Source organism: Anomaloglossus baeobatrachus, chromosome 3 (genome assembly GCF_048569485.1).
Source record: "Anomaloglossus baeobatrachus isolate aAnoBae1 chromosome 3, aAnoBae1.hap1, whole genome shotgun sequence".
Taxonomy (NCBI): domain Eukaryota; kingdom Metazoa; phylum Chordata; class Amphibia; order Anura; family Aromobatidae; genus Anomaloglossus; species Anomaloglossus baeobatrachus.
The window spans coordinates 526,159,864-526,179,325 of record NC_134355.1 but is presented as its reverse complement, the minus strand read 5'-3'; the positions used below and the strand labels follow the sequence as shown (position 1 = coordinate 526,179,325).

The window sequence follows — 19,462 nt, the reverse complement described above, 5'->3', positions numbered from 1 at the left end:
CGCTGAAAAACAACAGCAGCCCGCGCTGGGAGAAGTTACCGCCCACGAAGAGGTGTGGCTACCCAGAGATCCCCTGCAGAGTCCTGTCCTCGCAAGTGATGAGAGCGGGGACGTTCAGAGACGTCGGGAAGGAAAGGGAGCCAGAAGCCTGCTGTTAGAAGAAGGAGACGCAGAGGAAATGGCGTCTGAACGCAGAGACACAGAACCAGGCTCCGCTGCCTGGTGGTATCGGGAACTTGCCCAGTTTTGCGACCAACTGGAGGCCAGGGTCGTATGGTAGATCAGCGAGGGACGTACGGAGCTTCTGGAGATGGCTGCAGCGGTTCAGGCCTATGAGAGGGGAACCGCACGACGAGTGCCAGACCGAGCGGCGACGACTCAGACCCCGACGATGTTACCGATGGGTGAGTCCTGTGTTGCCCCTGTCAGCGCGAGTGCCCCGACCCTTGCTGCCATGCCCGCGGTCCCTGAAGAGGCGCCCGGCGCTGCAACGCTGAATCAGGCCGCAGCCACGCCAGGTGCGGCCCGCCGAGCCCAGGCCGCCGCAACGATGCCCAGCCCAGCCCACAAAGATCCAGCTGCCACCTCGACCCTCCTCCACGCCGCAGGCGTGACACTGACCCAGGCCGCCGCCATGCTAGGCCCGGCCCGCCAAGACCCCACCGCAGCAGCGACGCTCGTCCGCGCCGCAAGTGAGGTGCTGAACCAGGCCGCAGCCACGTCAGGTGCGGCCCGCCAAGCCCAGATCGCTGCAGCGACGCCCAGTCCAGCCTGCACAGATCCCATCGCAGCTGCGACGCCAATTCAGGCCGCCGCAGCGATGCCCTGCCCGGCCCGCCAAGAACCGGCCGCAGTAGCGATGCCCGCTAAGACTCCAGCTGCGACCCTGATTGAGACTGCGACAGCGACGCTGATCCAGGCCGCCGCCATGTCAGGCGCGGCCCGTCAAGACCAGGCCGCCGCCATGCAGGGCGCGGCCCGCCAAGACAAGACTGTACCACTGTTTACCCCAGCCTGCAAGGCCAGAGCAGACACCGCTCCCCAGTCTAAGGAAGTCCCTGCTAGGAAGTCCCTGCTGGGGGAGGACCCCGAATACTGGAAGCTGAAGGCTGACCTAGAGGCCCAGTTCCCACAGGAGATGGTGGACCGGTATCTGCTCCCTCCGCACACCCCCAGGAGGATTCCGGCAATATCCACGCCAAAAAGTCCACTGCCCTGGCCGGCTGATGAACACCCATCCCCAGCGCTGCCACAACAGGAGTGCTCAGAAGAACTAAGGGGGAGAGGAGAACAGAAGGCTGAGAAGTTGACCCCGGAGCCATCAGCAGTGGATCCATGCCCAGAGCCAGAGATGCTGCCGTACTCCCGCTGGGATGAAGAGGAAGATTTGTCCAGAAACCTCACCTGGGAGCCTGCAAGCAGTGAAGTAGCAACCCAGCAGAATCCAGCCCGCAAGACACGGCGCCGCAGCAGAACAAAGTTTTCCCCTGCACAGCAATCTCCAGATAGGAAGGATGAAGTAACAGCCAGAGACTTGGAAGAGAAACGGTCTTTAAGAAGAGCCAAATCACAGGTCAGAGGCCCACTTTGTCGTGGAGTAGTGGAAGACTTTAGTTTAAAATCAGGATATGGCTTTATAGTTGTACCTGGAATGAAAGAAGGCATCTTTGTGAACAGAAGGGATGTTAGAGCACATTTACCCAGAGGACATCCAGGAAGAAATCTACAGATGGGAGACTCAGTGGAATTCACCATGCACCAAGGAGAACGCGGATGGTACGCACTGGATGTTACACCATGTCCCAGAAGTCCCTACAGTAATCCTGCAAAAGAAACAGACACAGAAAAAGAAACAGACACAGAAGAAGAGGAAAGAAAAGACAAAGAACCCATTGATGAGACCACTACAGATGATGACAGAGATGGAGAAAGCAACAGGTGCCGCAGCCCTACAGGCCCAAGCCCTGGTGAGGAGGAATCTGTGTAAAGCAAGTAAAGTAAAGTACAGAAGTTAAAGTTTGAAGTTTTGCAACGCTAATGTTCAAGAAATGTGCCCACATGAACTAATGTGAGAAACCCATGAACCTTAAGGCTATGAACTGGCTATAGCCACAAACTCTCGCAGTGTTTATAGTTACCCCAGAGGTACCACCACCAGAGCCAGCCTGTTTAGGGGCCTGGCTCGCCTGCAACCAGGGAGCATGCCTGTTTATGGGGCCTGGCTCTCCACCACAAACAGGGTACCTGGTCAGCACCAACTGTGGAGGCCGCCTCTGCATCCTGCCAGAAGAGGCTGAAGGCGCGGCTCCATCAGGCCAGGTATACCCTGAAAACCACCAGACCATGAAAGCCGCCTCTACATCCTGCCAGAAGTGGCTGAAGGCGCGGCCAACGAGAGAGGGTTTAGGGTGGGTTAACGGACTTGTGGGTGGAGGGTGGTGATGTATGGTACCTGATGGTTTTAAAACGTTTTACCATGTTTTACTGTTTTATGCATTTTAAAATGTTGTCTTGCAGCCCGAGGACGTGCTGGTGATAACTAAGGGGGAATGTGGCGCCCCTGACCTGGTCAGGCACCACTGAGTACTGCACCCATGCTGGGGACAGTACAACACAGGTAATCCAGAAGGCTGACCGAGGTGTGACTACACAGGCGCATAGGGATCAGGTCTCACACATGTACCTTTGAGAGGACCCCTGGGGATCCCAGGAGGGGGCGAAGCCTCCACCTCCACCCGAGGGGTGGAGGGGGCGAAGCTTCCATCTCCACTCAAGGGGTGTGGTAGAGAGCCTGGTTGCTAGGTGGCGTAGGCAGGCACAAAAGGGAAAAGAGGAAGGAGGAGGAGAAGAGCAGTCTGAAGCAGAGTGTGGAGGAGTGAGGAGCATGGAAGTGGAGCTCAGACAGGAGTAGCAGTGCAGGTCCCACGAGTGAGCCGGTTTAGTGTGCAGCTCAGGAAGAGCAGAAGCAGACCCTGGAGCTGTGGCAGTCTAACAGCGTCCGCGCAGTGACTACCGACGGGGGAGAACGGTCACCTAGTAGTGCTACCCGAAATCCACACACAGCTAAAGAGAGAGCAACGGAGTGGGAAGTAAGGAGACTGCCAGGGAGTTACCAGGCCCAAACGGGTAGCAGGTCCCAGTGCAGGGATAGATTCACCTTTCCTTTGCCAAACCTGCATGAGGGGGCACTTTATACCCCCAAGACCACACTACAGAGTCCGCAGCCACGTAGCCACAGTTAGGGCCCATAGTTCACAGGAGGCAAGCAGCCGGAGTGTCCTGGTCCAGGCTACAAGCAAACGGGCCAAAAAGAAGGGGAGAGAGGCGCCAGCAACTTCCCTGGGTGACCCCCATAGGGACTAAAAGTCGGGGTTACCCCAAAACGTAAAGGGCTAAGGAAGGCGAGTCGGTAGCCACCCTCATCAGTCAGCCTGAAGGACACTTGGTTCCAGCCTGGTTCATCCCAGCTACGCCCGGGTTACTCACCCTGCCACCTTCCATGAGTAAAACCCCTGAAAGACATCCTGCTTGTGTTGAGTTATTCTGCGCCTTGTGGTTCTACACACCTACACGGGACCCTGGGGCATGCCTCACTCTCAGGAGGCTACTACAACTGACTGCACCTACCATCAGCCCCAGGCACCCCTAACCTGCAGTGGCGGTCTCCACTGACCGCAATTCTGAGAGTGGCATCACGACAATCCTAGAAGAAGGTTCCCTACCTGTGACCAGACTGTTCCATCCATGTGGAGTCCCTGAAGGTAATGCACCGACACAACACTTGTGGGGCTTCACACCGTCACTCATCATACACTGGTCACCAAGTGTGACACCAGTCACTTATCGGTGACTGAACACACACCGGCGCCGCCCCTCTGACTGGAAGCTGAGCGCTACTGAGAGGAATAAAGTTGATTTCCTCTTGGCAGCAGGGCTCTAAGTGCAGGCATCGGTCAGGTTCAGAAAGCTATTAATCTGTAGATTAACTCCATAATAGTTTTTTTATGACAAGTTGCCTTTAAGTGTACTGCTGTCTTATTGGTATTTTTGTGTTTTTATTTCTGTGAATATTATACTGATATCAATAAAGGATATATTGGTCATGACGTTACTTCTAACCTGCATGAAGCTGAAGCGTTCTAAGCTAAAATCTAAATGTCGTAAAAATATGCAAATTCTTGAAAAATACGGCTACTGAAGTAATATTACAAAATGGAACCATAGACTCATAAGGTCATAACACAGACAGTTCCCCGTGTGAAAGATTCAGCCTGACAGTGAGCTTATTTGCACATCTATGCTTGAAATCACAAGAACTGCAGTTCACACACTGAACACTTCTAGTGACTAGAACATGATTTGCATAAATGAGAGCCATGTGAATGAACGCTTGTGTTTCCGATATCCCAGAAGAACGATTACCAGCATAGCGGCAGCATTCATTGCTCCCTGTGGCACAGTACAAGGAGAATTGTTGCAATATACTGAGAAATCTTTGATACAACGTGTGCATTAATAGACGTTTTATGAAGGTGAAGTGAAAGACATGTGCAAACCTAGGTTTGACGGTCTAGAATTCAGTACTTTTCTATGTGCATATGTGGTGCATAAATATAGCACTAATGGTAATAAATCCCGGGAAGGAAATACTAATATACAAAAATCAAACATAAATAAGAAGCAGTAAGCTAATCACTCCGGATCCCATATCAGCATCTATAGATTTGGGTGTATAGTCAGGCCAGCTTTTAGCAGTTTTGGTGACAAAAACGAAGTAATTATAAAATTAAATATGTGTTCATTTTAGATTCAGCCATTTTAATCAAATCTATGGAGGTTCACAATCATTAAAGGGAACCTGTCACCAGATTTGGCGACTATAAGCTGCAGCCAACACCTGTAAGCCCCTATATACAACATTCTAAAATACTGTATATAAGAACCCAGGCCGCTGTGTAGAATGTAAAAAACACTTTTATAATACTCATCTGGGCATGGTCCGGTCCAATGGGTGTCGCTGCTCGGCGGTTTGGTGCTTCCTCTCTGCAGCGATCGTCGTCTTCCTTCTTCTGAGGCCCGTGTGCATGACACATCCTATGTCATTCACACTGGCTGGCATTGAGATCCTGCACAGGCCACTTTGTTCTGCCCTACTCAGGGCAGATCAAAGTATTGTAGTGCGCATGCGCGGATGGCCTTCAACCTTTCCTTGAGCCTGCGCATTACATTACTTTGATCTGCCCTCAGCAAGGCAGATCAAAGTGCGCCTGAGAAATGTCGACCTGTGTGGATGACATAGACACGTCATCCACACTGGGCTGGGACGAAGGAGAACGGAGAATGTAGCAGAGAGGAGGCACCGGATTGGAGAGCAGCGACACCCATCGAACAAGAGAGCAGCGACACCCTTTGAACTGGACCGCCCCCTAGGTGAGTATTATAAAAGTGATATTTACGTTCTACAGTGCAGCCTGGCTCTTATATGCAGTATTCTGGAATGCTATATATGTGACGCCCTGGCAAATACCAGCCACAAAAGTCTAGTCACCCCCCAGGACAATAGGGACACACCAGTGGACAGGGCCAGGCAGATGGTGATGCCCACATAGGGGTTCTGAGGTGTTCTGGAAGGGGCAGAGTCAGTTGGAGTTGGAGTTGCAATTGAGAGGAGACAGTGGAAGTGAGAGGACAGGAAGTGGTAGTCAGGGGTTGTAGCTCCCAGACTACTGGACTACTTAAGCTGACTAGGTGGCAGACGGCAGAGCAGGGCCACAGGCGATGGAGATCCGGTCGCGGGACACCTTAAGTGGACCAGGGCAGGGTTGTAGCCCGCCGGTACCGACAGCGGAAATCCAGTCCAGAGGCCATGCACAGTTGGGGTACCTGGACCCTAGGGCGAGGACAGCTGCAAGCACCTTTGCAATTAACCAGCAAGGGACAAGATTCTAAGTCTTGTCCCACTAACAGCCCAGATAGAGCGAGATGGAAGCCCAACGAGGCGGATAGGGCGTCTGCAAGTACCTGCTAAAATCCCAAGGGTCAGTTCTCGCGGGCCACAGGTCCCATGGAAAAGTCACCGGGAGTGGACTTCCCCGTTTCATGCGGAATAGTCAACACACAAGACACCAACCTAAAGTGCAAGAGGAAGGGCCCCTGTTCTGTTCACCAGTGTGCGGGACCCGAGCACACCCCTCCGGAGGCTACCGGTTACCGGCCGTTGGTTTACGTTCTGGACTCTGTGTGACTTTATTCAAAACAGTGAGTACACCGGTATCATCCAGTCCATCCCCGCAGACTGCGCCTTATCACTATATCTCACCGACACCTGGGTCCCAGGGCAACACCTCCCCTACCCGTGGAGGGGATACCATCCTGCTGCCCCGCTCCATCAGCCCCAGTCACCCCATACCAAGGTAGCGGCGTTGTCATCAACAATCACCACAACCCACGGGTGGCGTCACTGACACAACCTCCCCCATATAGACTTAACCCCCTTTTTTCACTTGCGGGCAACGGACGGCTGCACGCACAGGGGGCCGGCTGCCACTCGAGCCCCAGCAACCGCCCGGATCCGAGCATCTCGAGCAGCTCGCCTGCCATGGTCTGTCCCCCGCCCGCAACATATATAAGAGCTCAGTTTTGGTGGCTGCAGCTCATAGTCGCCAAATCTGGTGACAGCTTCCCTTTAAAAAATTTTATATGTACACAATGTACACTCAAAGCGTCAATTCCTATTTTTTCCTCAAAGCCAAAGACCTATGAAATACTAGGGAGATTTTTTTTCATTTGGAGGAGCCTTTATCTGCACACCATTATGCACCATGCGGTGCTGAAGAAGTCTCTTTCTTAATTCTCCTCCTTACTCTTCTGTATATTTAATTCAGTACATTAAATGATTGCCAGTGGTTACTGCTCTGTGCATAAATCTTGCATAAGATTGCTTCAGACTCCAGTGCAGGAGAGACTAGAAATATTATTCTGGGTGACCAACATTTTTGGATAGTTGGTCTTTAAAATAAAGCTAAGGACAAACGAGGCGTTTATACTCCATGTGGAAATGCACTCAGATAAACATGTTTCATGAATTAAAAGGCTTTGTGGAGCAAGGTAGATTTTCTTTATTTTTGCATGCATAATAGGCATTAATAAATTCTATAGAGAATGCAGAAAATCCGATTCTGTCTTATGTCAGATGCTTATGTGTCATGATTCCCGTTCTATGTCTCCCATGAAAATGAATGACTTGTGAAGGTCCTCATCCTGTGATATAAAGGACAGCATGGCATGCTGATTATGTGTGATTATTAACGAATGTATGCATTTATGGGATAGAATTCTTCCAGCTATGTTTTCAGTCTCTATGTAAAAAGATGAAATTCAGCTTTACTTAACCCCTGCTGCTCCAGCACTTACTCTGTCCTCCATTGCCCCTGGTTTTTGATGATATGGCAGCAGCGATGACGTCACAACTACAGCATGTTACTGGGCTCCATTGTTTCTTGTCGTCTTCATCAGCACGACTGTGGAGCAGCTATTGCCTGCAGCCGTCTCCGGCTGTAGTTGAAAAATTACCACTGCTGCCAACAAAGATCAGGGCCAGAGAAAGAGAAGCCACACTGAGGCGGCAGAGGGGGGAAAATTGCTAATTTTCTTATTTTTACATAGTGCATGCCTTTAGGATCAAAAAGTTAAACAGTAAAAACTGTTTAAAATGTCAACAAATTTACAAAGTTCTTTCTTTGTAAATGGGAAGGGCTCCTTCACACGTCTATTGAAGAAACGCATGTGTTGCACGGTCCATTTTCTCCATCCGTGTGTTCATGTGTGTCACCTGTGTGACACACACCAGAAACAAACGCATGACAATCTGTAAATATAGACAGATGGAGAGAGATCGATAGATAGATAGATAGATAGATAGATAATAAATACTTAACTGCATAGCATGTACAGAAAATAATTAAATGAAAAAAAATGGCATGGCGTTTCCCCTATTTTTGATAACCAGCGCAGTTAAAACAGACAGCTGTGGTCTGCAGCTCTTAGCTGTCTGCTTTACCTTGGCAGGTTATCAAAAATAGAGGGGATCCCACACCTTTTTTTTTAAATATTTATATAAATAATTTTAAAAAGCGGAGTGGGATCCCCCTATTTTTGATAACCAGCCAAGGTAAAGCAGACAGCTGAGTTCTGGCATTAACCTTATGATGTCACTGCTTGTCACTGCGGCTGGCTCTCACACTACCCTCTGTGAGACCCGGCTACAAAGAACTGCAGTAACCTCATGACATGACCACTTGACATTCTGGGCGGCTGTCATGGCTGTCATTTTTTGAAAGTTATTTAAATTAATAATTAAAAATAATGGCATGGGATTTCCTCTATTTTTGATAACCAGCCAAGGTACAGCAGACAGCTAAGAATTGCAGCCCATAGTTTTCTGCTTTACCTGTGTTGTTTATCAAAAATGGGGGGAGCCCACATAATTTTTTTTAATTATTTATTTGGCTAAACATCTTTCAAGCTATGTATCTATCTGTCTGTCTATCTATCTATCTATTATTTATCTATCTTTGCACACCTTTTACACATTAATTTCAGTGTCTTTTATTTTTTTCTGATACGTGTCACTTGAGCGTCACAAGGAAGCCATCCATCTGCTGTACATTTTTCATCCGTGCTGCTGGGAAAAACTTGGAATTGTCCTCTTGTGGCTCACGAGTACACATGGCCCATGTGAAAATACAGAGGCGTGAAGCTATCCATTGATTTAAATTTCTAGGCGAGTGAATATGTCTCCAGTACATGTAAAAATAGACATCGCATGTACTAGAGACATGGACGTTTGAAGGGTCCTATAGAAAGTTATTTTCATTCTCTGTGAAAAAACTTCAGTATTTTGATCATGAAGGAAAAGACAATTCACGGTTTTGGGCTGCTCTAACCAAAATGAAGATCTATGATCCAATAATATAAAGAAGAGGTTTTTATCCCACAATGCGTTTCCACAAGGGACTGGGTCTTTTTCAAGTGTAAAAACAAACTGTACACTTGAAAAAGATGGCAGTCTGGCATGGAAATGTGTTCTTAAAATTATTGGATGAAGGACCTTCATTTCGGTTAGCACAGCCCAAAACCGTGAATTGTCTTTTCCTTCAAGCATCCTGGTGGAGTTCATCCTCCATCCATGGGGCAGCAGTAAATGTTATTGAGCTTTCACAGAAGTTGTGCCTACACGACTCACTAAGGTGAGCAGATTATTTGGATCTAATATATCTTTTTCTAAAAGTATCACCCTTTGCTCTTGTGTCTCTGTTTCCCCAAAGTCTTTATCTATACTTTTCATCTTGGCTTTCAATTAAACTAAATCATTTAAAAGAATAGGGTGTTGACAATGTTTCCTTAGGGACAAAATAATCTAGAAAATGATAGGAACCTGAGCGGGCAAGGGCCTGGGGCGAGGGGGGCCCAGTGCCGCGCTGGGACAAGGCCCCACTGACTCACAGGCCCCATAGCGAGGATGTGGTCTGACACAGAACAGCGCAGCTCCTCTCTCACAGAGAGAAGCCGGCTGCTTCTCTGCAGGGCGGGCGCCAGGCTCCTAAACCTGATGGACCAAGTCTCAGTCGCGATCTCTGTGACTGCGGTCGTTACGCCCATGAACCTAAGCAATACAATATGAACCTGAATAAAAATACACATTTTTTATTTAATCCATAATGATTTAAGAGCCTGTTATCCATTAATAATGTCTCCTTTTTTTCATTACTCACTCAACCACTAGATAAAATGTAATGATACTTACATACATCTAATTGAGCATGACGAGGCTTGAGTGCAGCCAACAAATCAATATGTCAATATATAGTAAATGTCAATATACAGTGTTTTATGAATTCTATCTATAGTAGACCATGAGGGTGCAGTAGTCGGCACAAAGCCGCCATTCTGTGTGACAAATATGTCATAATAGGAGACATCTGGCACATACTTTTTCATATCACTCTGCTTGTAAGAAGGTTTTGTTCCTAATTTGAATCAAATGCTCTTAAACATCTCTTGTACCATATGGTGCACCCAAGTGTTTTTCAGGAACTGTGTATTTTGCTAAATTAAGTAAGTATGGAGGCGATGTATTACTGAGTGTATAAACACACCAGAAATGACTACACGCTAACATAAGATACGCCAGTTGGAGTGTTGGCAGACTTTGGTACTTAGCTGTTATAAAATGTTACAGTACAGTATATTTAAAATAGTAGAGTATAGAGCCAAATAAACAAGTGCTATATGTGGTTTGTTCATCCCTCCCAAATCTAGATACACAATGTTTTGTACTTTGTATATGATTTTATGTTTTGTTTTTTAATACATTTAAAAAAGATAATAGAACATTGGTGGTGCATATGAGCCGTGAGATTAGTCTTTTTCAAGTGCCAACTTTAACAGTTGATAGTCCTCAATTCATCAAAGTGTATAGACTACAAAATATAATGAAAAGTCACAGAACTTTGCAACTTATAGTATTATTAAGTCAGTTTTGGGCAGCTCTGCCGGAATGAGCAGAGCTGGTGAGGAGCCGGGGCGAGGTGGGCTGTGGCTACACACGCCTGTCAGATCCATCAAAAGAGTTGTGTTTCTTACTCCTGAAATGTTGCTCAATTACCTGACTGAAGTAACATTTCTAGTGAGGTACATGGAGGCGCATGCCACTGATAAGACTCGCCTAACCAGTTGGGCACGTGCCTGTCAATTAGGGACGTAACGATCACAGTTGCAGATGTTAACATCTACGACCGAGCCCAAGGGAACAGAGGACCTGACGACTTCAGTGCCTGCTTCATCTAGATGCGGTTCCAAATATGAAGATCATATAAATCACATAACTACCTAGAGATAACGTGACTACCGTCACGATTCGGCAGACTATTGTTCCAAGCCTAAACACTTTCTGTAAATATTTCTATGGATGTCGTAGCCTGAGTATCTTTAATCATTTTATGGTTCACAAAAGGCAGGGATAAAATACTGGATTATAATATACGGTAATGATCTAAGGATCGGAGTCTTGAAGTTTTGCAGTGACCTTTCCACTAATGTCACCAGATGGATTATCCACCAATTTTACATTTATGGGGAACACATTCAGTTCCCTAGGAAATGTATCAACTATATAGTCTAAAAGATACTCTGCTACCAGGAATTTTCTACCTCCTCTGGTAGGGTCATAATGTAGGGTCCAGGACCTTGATTCCAGTGATATGTCTCTCCCTTACTAGGCTGGTTGTTGTAGTCTTGAGTGTCATCAGATCATCAGTGATAGAACTATTAGATCTGCTGCAAAGTAGTCATTGACATTATAAGTTCTGTCCATCCCTGCCCCTTACCATTGATTGGTAGAGTTTTGCCTATGCACAGTGTAGACAGAAAGCTGTCAATCAATCTTGTGGGTGGGTTTACACAGAGCTCTGAGAAAGGTAGCAGAGCTGCTGCCCATATAAAAGTGATTTCGTCAAAACTACAGGAAGAAGCCTACTAAAGCACCACTACAGTGTTTTTTATTACACTGCTGTAGTGGTGCTTTAATTCTATGTCCCCTGAGCCTTGTCCTATACTCACTTTCTGCCACCTTCATGCTTTTCCAGCAGCGCTCTGGTCTATCTGCAGCGAAAAATGACTTGCTGCTGCTCCAGTGTTTCATGGAACACACCAAAGGTCATAACTCAGTACATCCCTATGAGAGCCTCGTTCTGGCCCTCATAGACTTGCATTGAGCGCCTGTGAAGTAGCTTCCGATATCGGCCAGTCAGAAGCAACAGGCACAAGATGGAGCTGCGAAATAGGTGCGGCTTTGGTGAAGTATGAAAATGATGGAAGGTGAGTATAAGACAGGGAGCTGGGGACTTACATTTAAAGCTCCACTATAATGGGGAAAAACAAAAAGCTGTAGTGGTGCATTAAGTGACATATGAATGAAATCAGGGTCTCTGCCCCTACATTATGCTGCAACAATAACCTACCCACCTCTGGAACCATTTAATAGGCATCGTTGGCTGAGCTGAATGTCTGTCATATGATTGTGAAATGTTAAGGGTTTGTCCTACCAAGACAATCCATGTGTGCTCTCTGAAGGCATATGGACATCGGGGAGTGGAGACCTCTTCTTGAAGTGGACTCCATCTCTCTATGGTTTAGAAATATTTTCCCGTGGGGGAAGGAGGGTTAATGGCTTATTATGGAGAAAAAAAGCCAAATCTGTGATTACCAGTCTATTTTAGTGAAGCCAGATTCATGGTTACCAGCTTCTTTCTAGTCCAGCTTCTATTAAAGGGATTGTCTTTGTGAGGCAGTCACTTCACTTGTCATTTTGAGATAGTCAACAAAGTTAATCACGGTGACCCAACACATGAGAGGTTATAGACAATTGTAACCTTATGGTAAAGTTAATGCTTTTAAGGTGACATAATCATGGCCATGATTATAAAGTGAATGGTAGTACTGGTAAAATCAGCTTATTCATTATGCAGGGCTTACTATATCTAGATTATAATAGTGTTGTTATAAACAGTTACTTAGTTTACGTCTGTTGTGAATAAGGGTACCTTTACACTTTAGCGATGCAGCAGCGATCCGACCAGCGATCTGACCTGGTCAGGATCGCTGCTGCATCGCTAAATGGTCGCTGGTGAGCTGTCAAACAGGCAGATCTCAGCAGCGACCAGTGACCAGCCCCCAGCCAGCAGCGACGTGCAAGCGACGCTGCGCTTGCACGGAGCCGGCGTCTGGAAGCTGCGGACACTGGTAACTAAGGTAAACATCGGGTATGGTTACCCGATGTTTACATTAGTTACCAGCGCACACCGCTTAGCTGTGTGTGCAGGGAGCAGGGAGCCGCGCACACTGAGCGCTGGCTCCTTGCTCTCCTAGCTACAGTACACATCGGGTTAATTAACCCGATGTGTAATGCAGCTACATGTGCAGAGAGCAGGGAGCCGCGCACACTGCTTAGCGCTGGCTCCTTGCTCTCCTAGCTACAGTACACATCGGGTTAATTAACCCAATGTGTACAGCAGCTATATGTGCAGAGAGCCGGAGCCGGCAGCACAGGCAGCGTGAGAGCGGCGGAGGCTGGTAACTAAGGTAAATATCGGGTAACCACCTTGGTTACCCGATGTTTACCCTGGTTACAGCTTACCGCAGCTGTCAGACGCCGGCTCCTGCTCCCTGCTCGCTTCATTTGTCGCTCTCTCGCTGTCACACACAGCGATCTGTGCGTCACAGTGGGAGAGCGCCTTTGAAGAAAACGAACCAGGGCTGTGTGTAACGAGCAGCGATCTCGCAGCAGGGGCCAGATCGCTGCTCAGTGTCACACACAGCGAGATCGCTAATGAGGTCACTGCTGCGTCACAAACAGCGTGACTCAGCAGCGATCTCGGCAGTGATCTCGCTGTGTGTGAAGCACCCCTAAGAGCGTAAGAGGTGTCTAATAATATGAGCTGATCCTGTGCCAATGGTATAAATACCGGGGCTAGAAGGGGCGGTGAAGGAGCCTTGATGACTTAAGTGACCTTTTCTCCTTGATTTACAGGACAATTTACCTGCTTTTAAATTATCTTCTTCTGCAAGATGATGAGTACAAATCAGGAGGACGATACTCTGGGCACATTCCTCCAATATATTGAAGATATGGGGCTTAAAGCCTACGATGGTTTGGTTATACAGAATGCTTCAGACATTGCTCGAGAAAATGATCGCCTGAGGAATGAAACAAATTTGGCTTACTTAAAAGAAAAAAATGAAAAACGACGAAAGCAAGAGGAAGTTATTAAACGGTAAATATCATTATTGATGAGTATTAATATTATTATATTTCAAAGGTACAGTTACTTTATGGCATGAAGCTGCTTCATATATGGAACAGGGAATATTCCTCCCTATGAATAAATATGCTTTGTGTCCTCACTATAGCAGACATTGGAAGACAGCCAGCCAGCTATTATCACTCAGCATTTCCAATGCTTTTAAGTGCTCGAACAGATTTAACTCTTACTTTGCATATATGTATGAAATTCATACAGTACATACAGGATATATTGAGGATATGTTCTGGATGCATAGGATAGGTCATTCTAAAACTTAAATGGTCATTTCCTGCAAATATTTGGAAGTAAATTGCCTATATTCCAAATATGAAATATCAGCAGTTCACGTTGCTGAACATGAGTGACCAGTATATTTAGGACGGGCATTTAGGGCTTGATTTGTTCATTTATGAGTGAGGTTTCTTTGGAAAATGTTCTCATTTTATCGAGTTGCTGAATCAATTGCGTTGGGTTCCTGACATAAATGATTGTACACAAAATGAATGTCTGCAGCATCTTCTGCTACATTCGGCCATTATACTATTATACATTTTATTATTTTAATTCATAAAATTAAGTTATCTTAAGAAACATTGTCATTTTTAGTCTATTACAAAGCAGCAATATCCAAATCATTATATAAGCATTTCACTTGAGTCCTGATTCCTGCAGCCAAGAGGCATAAGTTAAAGTTCCTGAGATCCAAAATGCTAAATTTGGAATGTTGCTCCTTCCACATTTTACATTTAAGTGGGGTCTTTCTTGTTATATGGCCCCCTACTCATCTGGCCCTAGGTGTACAGTTACCTCTGTTGTACCTAAGGTGCTTCCCCAGGTGTGACCTTACCCCTATTAGCTAAACCCCTAGTGCAAATATTATTAAATATATTGAATATATTGAATGATTTTCACGATGATGAGATTCTACACGTGAATGTGCCTGTGATGTTTGATGCCTCAGCTGTAAATATATGCAGCGCTGCTGGGGAGAATGGTTCTTCCAGGAGGGAGTAATTTACCTTTGATAATGTTTCCTCCTGGGCTTCCACAAGAGCTTGGTAACCCAGGATCAGAATATACTGAGCAACCACCCAACATGGAAATCCCATCCTTGGATGTATGGGAGAAAGCATTATATTTCCTTCATGAAACTCTGGATCAAAAGTGTAAGCACCCCTGGGAACCCATGGACCTTGCAAAGTGGAAAGTTTGGTGCCAAACCTGATGGTGGGAGTTTGGTTTGAACGGATGAAATAACACCAATTCCGTTTAACAAATAAATCAACCTAAGATCTCCAGAACCACATAAAGTATGAAGGATCAATGAATAAGAAGTAACATAGTTACTCTACACCCAATGCTCTTTAACTGTAATGCCACCTTTGGGGCTAAACAGAGGATTTTTTAGGACTAAGAGATGCTAAATAAAAACGTGAAACTGTAAATCCTATTCAGGAACCTAAAGGAAATGCTAAGGGTTCCAGAAGAGGAGGCGAGGCACAGGCTGTAGAATCCTACATCACAGCTCAATTAGAGAATTGCCAGGAAGAGTCTTTATGTTTTTTATGGCCCTTTTCACTGGATCTGTCAAAGTCCTCATTGGTAAATAAATCTCTGGAAGCCAAATGTCTGGAGCAATTAGACACCAACTGTTGCACATAAACCCTTCCCATATGATGGCTGACATTCCTTTCAGAGTTCTTTTATGTTTCTTGAATATTGAATTATACAGAGGACGTTTCCTATAGCACTACTGCCGCTTTTACTACTTTGTCCTTTTAGAAATTACGTAGAGAGATTAGAGCTCTAATCCTATATATTGTGTATTTTTCTTTCTCTCTGAGGCTCATGGGAATTGTGCTATTTTTTTCTTTAAATATTTTGATTTGATTATTATTATCATTATTATTTTATTATTTTTTATTATTATAGCGTCATTTATTCTATGATGCTTTACATGTAAAAAGGGGTACACATAATAAAACAAGTACAACAATCATAAACAATACAATGCACAGACTGGTACAGGAGGATAGAGGACCCTGCCCACGAGGTTTCACAGTCTATAGGGAAGGGGTGGTACAACAGGAAAGAGGACCCTGCCCACGAGGTCTCACAGTCTACAGGGAATGGGTGGTACAGGAAGAGAGAGGATCCTGCCCACAAGGTCTCACAGTCTACAGGGAATGGGTGGTACAGGAAGAGAGAGGATCCTGCCCACAAGGTCTCACAGTCTACAGGGAATTGGTGGTACAGGAAGAGAGAGGATCCTGCCTGTGAGGGCTCACAGTCTACAGAGAATGGGTGGTACAAGAGGAGAGAGGACTCTGCCCACGAGGTCTTTCTGTCTACAAAGAATTGGTGGTACAGGAGGAGAGAGGACCCTGCCCATGAGGGCTCAAATTCAACAAAAGAGGGGTAGTACAACAGAAGAGAGCACCCTGCCTGCGAGGGCTCACAGTCTACAGGGAAGGGGTGGTACAGAAGGAGAGAAGACCCTGCTCACAAGAGATCACAGTTTACAGGATTATAGTAGTTTTACTTCTAGAGAAGTCAATTAAGGTGATGCAATATCTCCATATTTTATATATGGTGCCATAGGTTCACTAGTCTAGGGTTTGTAATTATAATTACAGCTTAGCTTGGGATAAATCTGAAGTTTAGTGAGATACCTCAACAATGACAAAAGGTAATGCTATGAAGTTTCATGGTAGATGGCTTTGTGCATAATGTTTGTAAAACTTCCCTACAAATCTTTGATTACTTCACCTTTCTCAAACACACTGGGATCAGTTTAATAAAAGTCAGATAAGGCCCCTTTCCTACATCAGTTTTTTGCCATCAGTCACAATCCATTGGGCCGATGGATGCGTTGCAGATTGCGACAGATCCGTCTACACAACAGATCCATCATACCAGTTTTTCAGGCCAAACGTTATTTGCTATTGAAATTGAGAGAGAGAGAGAGAGAGAGAGAGAGAGATACGTTTTTTCAGCCAAACAGTGTTTTCACACCCCAGCTGAGCATGCTCAGTTAAAAAAAGGGAATCCATCGCCGGATTCCGTTATTTGACGGATGACGATGGATCCTGCACACATAGGCTTCCATTCTACAAAACGACGGACGGGATGGACGTACACAAAAAACGTTACTGTGGACGTTGTCTCCATCTGACGGACAAGCATTTTTCGATGGATCCGTCGAACGACAGATGAAATGTGAGGCCATACGTCGCAATCCGTCGATAATACATGTTGAGCAGGATAAAACGGATCCAGCGGAATCAGTCGCTGGATTGTGACTGATGGCAAAAAACTGATGTGTGAAAGGGGCCTAAGTTATCAGTAACATTTTAGAAGAATACCCAGGATGAAAACATGCACACACAAGAAAATATAAGCTCCAATCAGATGTTTCTTTTGATGGTGGAATGTTAAATTGAGATTGAGACACTTGAAAGGAAAAAAAAAACATAGAATGAGAAAAGATGGAAAATGGACAATATAATAAGTAGACTTCTAGGTAAGTAATGGCAAAGTGAATTAATACGGAGAAGTCCAATTTTACAATAGTAAGTTATTTATTGATATGATAAGTTTGGCTGATATCATTAGAATGACCATTTTTTATTGCCTCTACCTGCCTTTGGGCCAGATTAGATTAGGGTCACTCGGCTATTTTGCAATCATGAAAGAGAAACTTTGTGCCCCTGATGGAGTACCAAATACTATAACTTATAGGGACTCTGTCAGCACAGAATGACAAACCAATTAGCTGCAGAGGAGAGGGAAAGAGTGATCTCTTCAACTCCTGCATTGTCAGCCTGTGCATATATTGCATTGCACTTGGATGTCATCGGAGTGCAGTCCTATGTTTCACTCGCAATCATAGACTTGTACAGTTAGGTCCAGAAATATTTGGACAGTGACACAAGTTTTGTTATTTTAGCTGTTTACAAAAACATGTTCAGAAATACAATTATATATATATAATATGCGCTGAAAGTGCACACTCCCAGCTGCAATATGAGAGTTTTCACATCCAAATCGGAGAAAGGGTTTAGGAATCATAGCTCTGTAATGCATAGCCTCCTCTTTTTAAAGGAACCAAAAGTAATTGGACAAGGGACTCTAAGGGCTGCAATTAACTCTGAAGGTGTCTCCCTCGTTAACCTGTAATCAATGAAGTAGTTAAAAGGTCTGGGGTTGATTACAGGTGTGTGGTTTTGCATTTGGAAGCTGTTGCTGTGACCAGACAACATGCGGTCTAAGGAACTCTCAATTGAGGTGAAGCAGAACATCTTGAGGCTGAAAAAAAAGAAAAAATCCATCAGAGAGATAGCAGACATGCTTGGAGTAGCAACATCAACAGTCGGGTACATTCTGAGAAAAAAGGAATTGACTGGTGAGCTTGGGAACTCAAAAAGGCCTGGGCGTCCACGGATGACAACAGTGGTGGATGATCGCCGCATACTTTCTTTGGTGAAGAAGAACCCGTTCACAACATCAACTGAAGTCCAGAACACTCTCAGTGAAGTAGGTGTATCTGTCTCTAAGTCAACAGTAAAGAGAAGACTCCATGAAAGTAAATACAAAGGGTTCACATCTAGATGCAAACCATTCATCAATTCCAAAAATAGACAGGCCAGAGTTAAATTTGCTGATAAACACCTCATGAAGCCAGATCAGTTCTGGAAAAGTATTCTATGGACAGATGAGACAAAGATCAACCTGTACCAGAATGATGGGAAGAAAAAAGTTTGGAGAAGAAAGGGAACGGCACATGATCCAAGGCACACCACATCCTCTGTAAAACATGGTGGAGGCAACGTGATGGCATGGGCATGCATGGCTTTCAATGGCACTGGGTCACTTGTGTTTATTGATGACATAACAGCAGACAAGAGTAGCCGGATGAATTCTGAAGTGTACCGGGATATACTTTCAGCCCAGATTCAGCCAAATGCCGCAAAGTTGATCGGACGGCGCTTCATAGTACAGATGGACAATGACCCCAAGCATACAGCCAAAGCTACCCAGGAGTTCATGAGTGCAAAAAAGTGGAACATTCTGCAATGGCCAAGTCAATCACCAGATCTTAACCCAATTGAGCATGCATTTCACTTGCTCAAATCCAGACTTAAGACGGAAAGACCCACAAACAAGCAAGACCTGAAGGCTGCGGCTGTAAAGGCCTGGCAAAGCATTAAGAAGGAGGAAACCCAGCGTTTGGTGATGTCCATGGGTTCCAGACTTAAGGCAGTGATTGCCTCCAAAGGATTCGCAACAAAATATTGAAAATAAAAATATTTTGTTTGGGTTTGGTTTATTTGTCCAATTACTTTTGACCTCCTAAAATGTGGAGTGTTTGTAAAGAAATGTGTACAATTCCTACAATTTCTATCAGATATTTTTGTTCAAACCTTCAAATTAAACGTTACAATCTGCACTTGAATTCTGTTGTAGAGGTTTCATATCAAATCCAATGTGGTGGCATGCAGAGCCCAACTCGCGAAAATTGGGTCACTGTCCAAATATTTCTGGACCTAACTGTATGTGTGAGAGTGATAGGAGACTCGCAGACAATTGCAGCATGCTGC

The 19,462-nt window shown here is 45.5% G+C and overlaps 1 protein-coding gene across 3 annotated transcripts in view; it reads left to right on the top strand.

Moving 5' to 3' along the window:
• Positions 1 to 19,462, top strand: part of NYAP2 (neuronal tyrosine-phosphorylated phosphoinositide-3-kinase adaptor 2) — a 342,325-nt gene that overhangs the window by 39,762 nt on the left and 283,101 nt on the right. For 2 of the 3 annotated variants that reach the window (XM_075340770.1, XM_075340769.1), the window contains exon 2: positions 13,589 to 13,832. In XM_075340770.1, the coding sequence (XP_075196885.1) occupies positions 13,627 to 13,832 (206 nt within the window). In that variant the 5' untranslated portion in view covers positions 13,589 to 13,626. Of the gene's footprint in view, positions 1 to 13,588; positions 13,833 to 19,462 lie in introns of those variants that run through there. The other variant, XM_075340771.1, reaches the window with a different exon arrangement.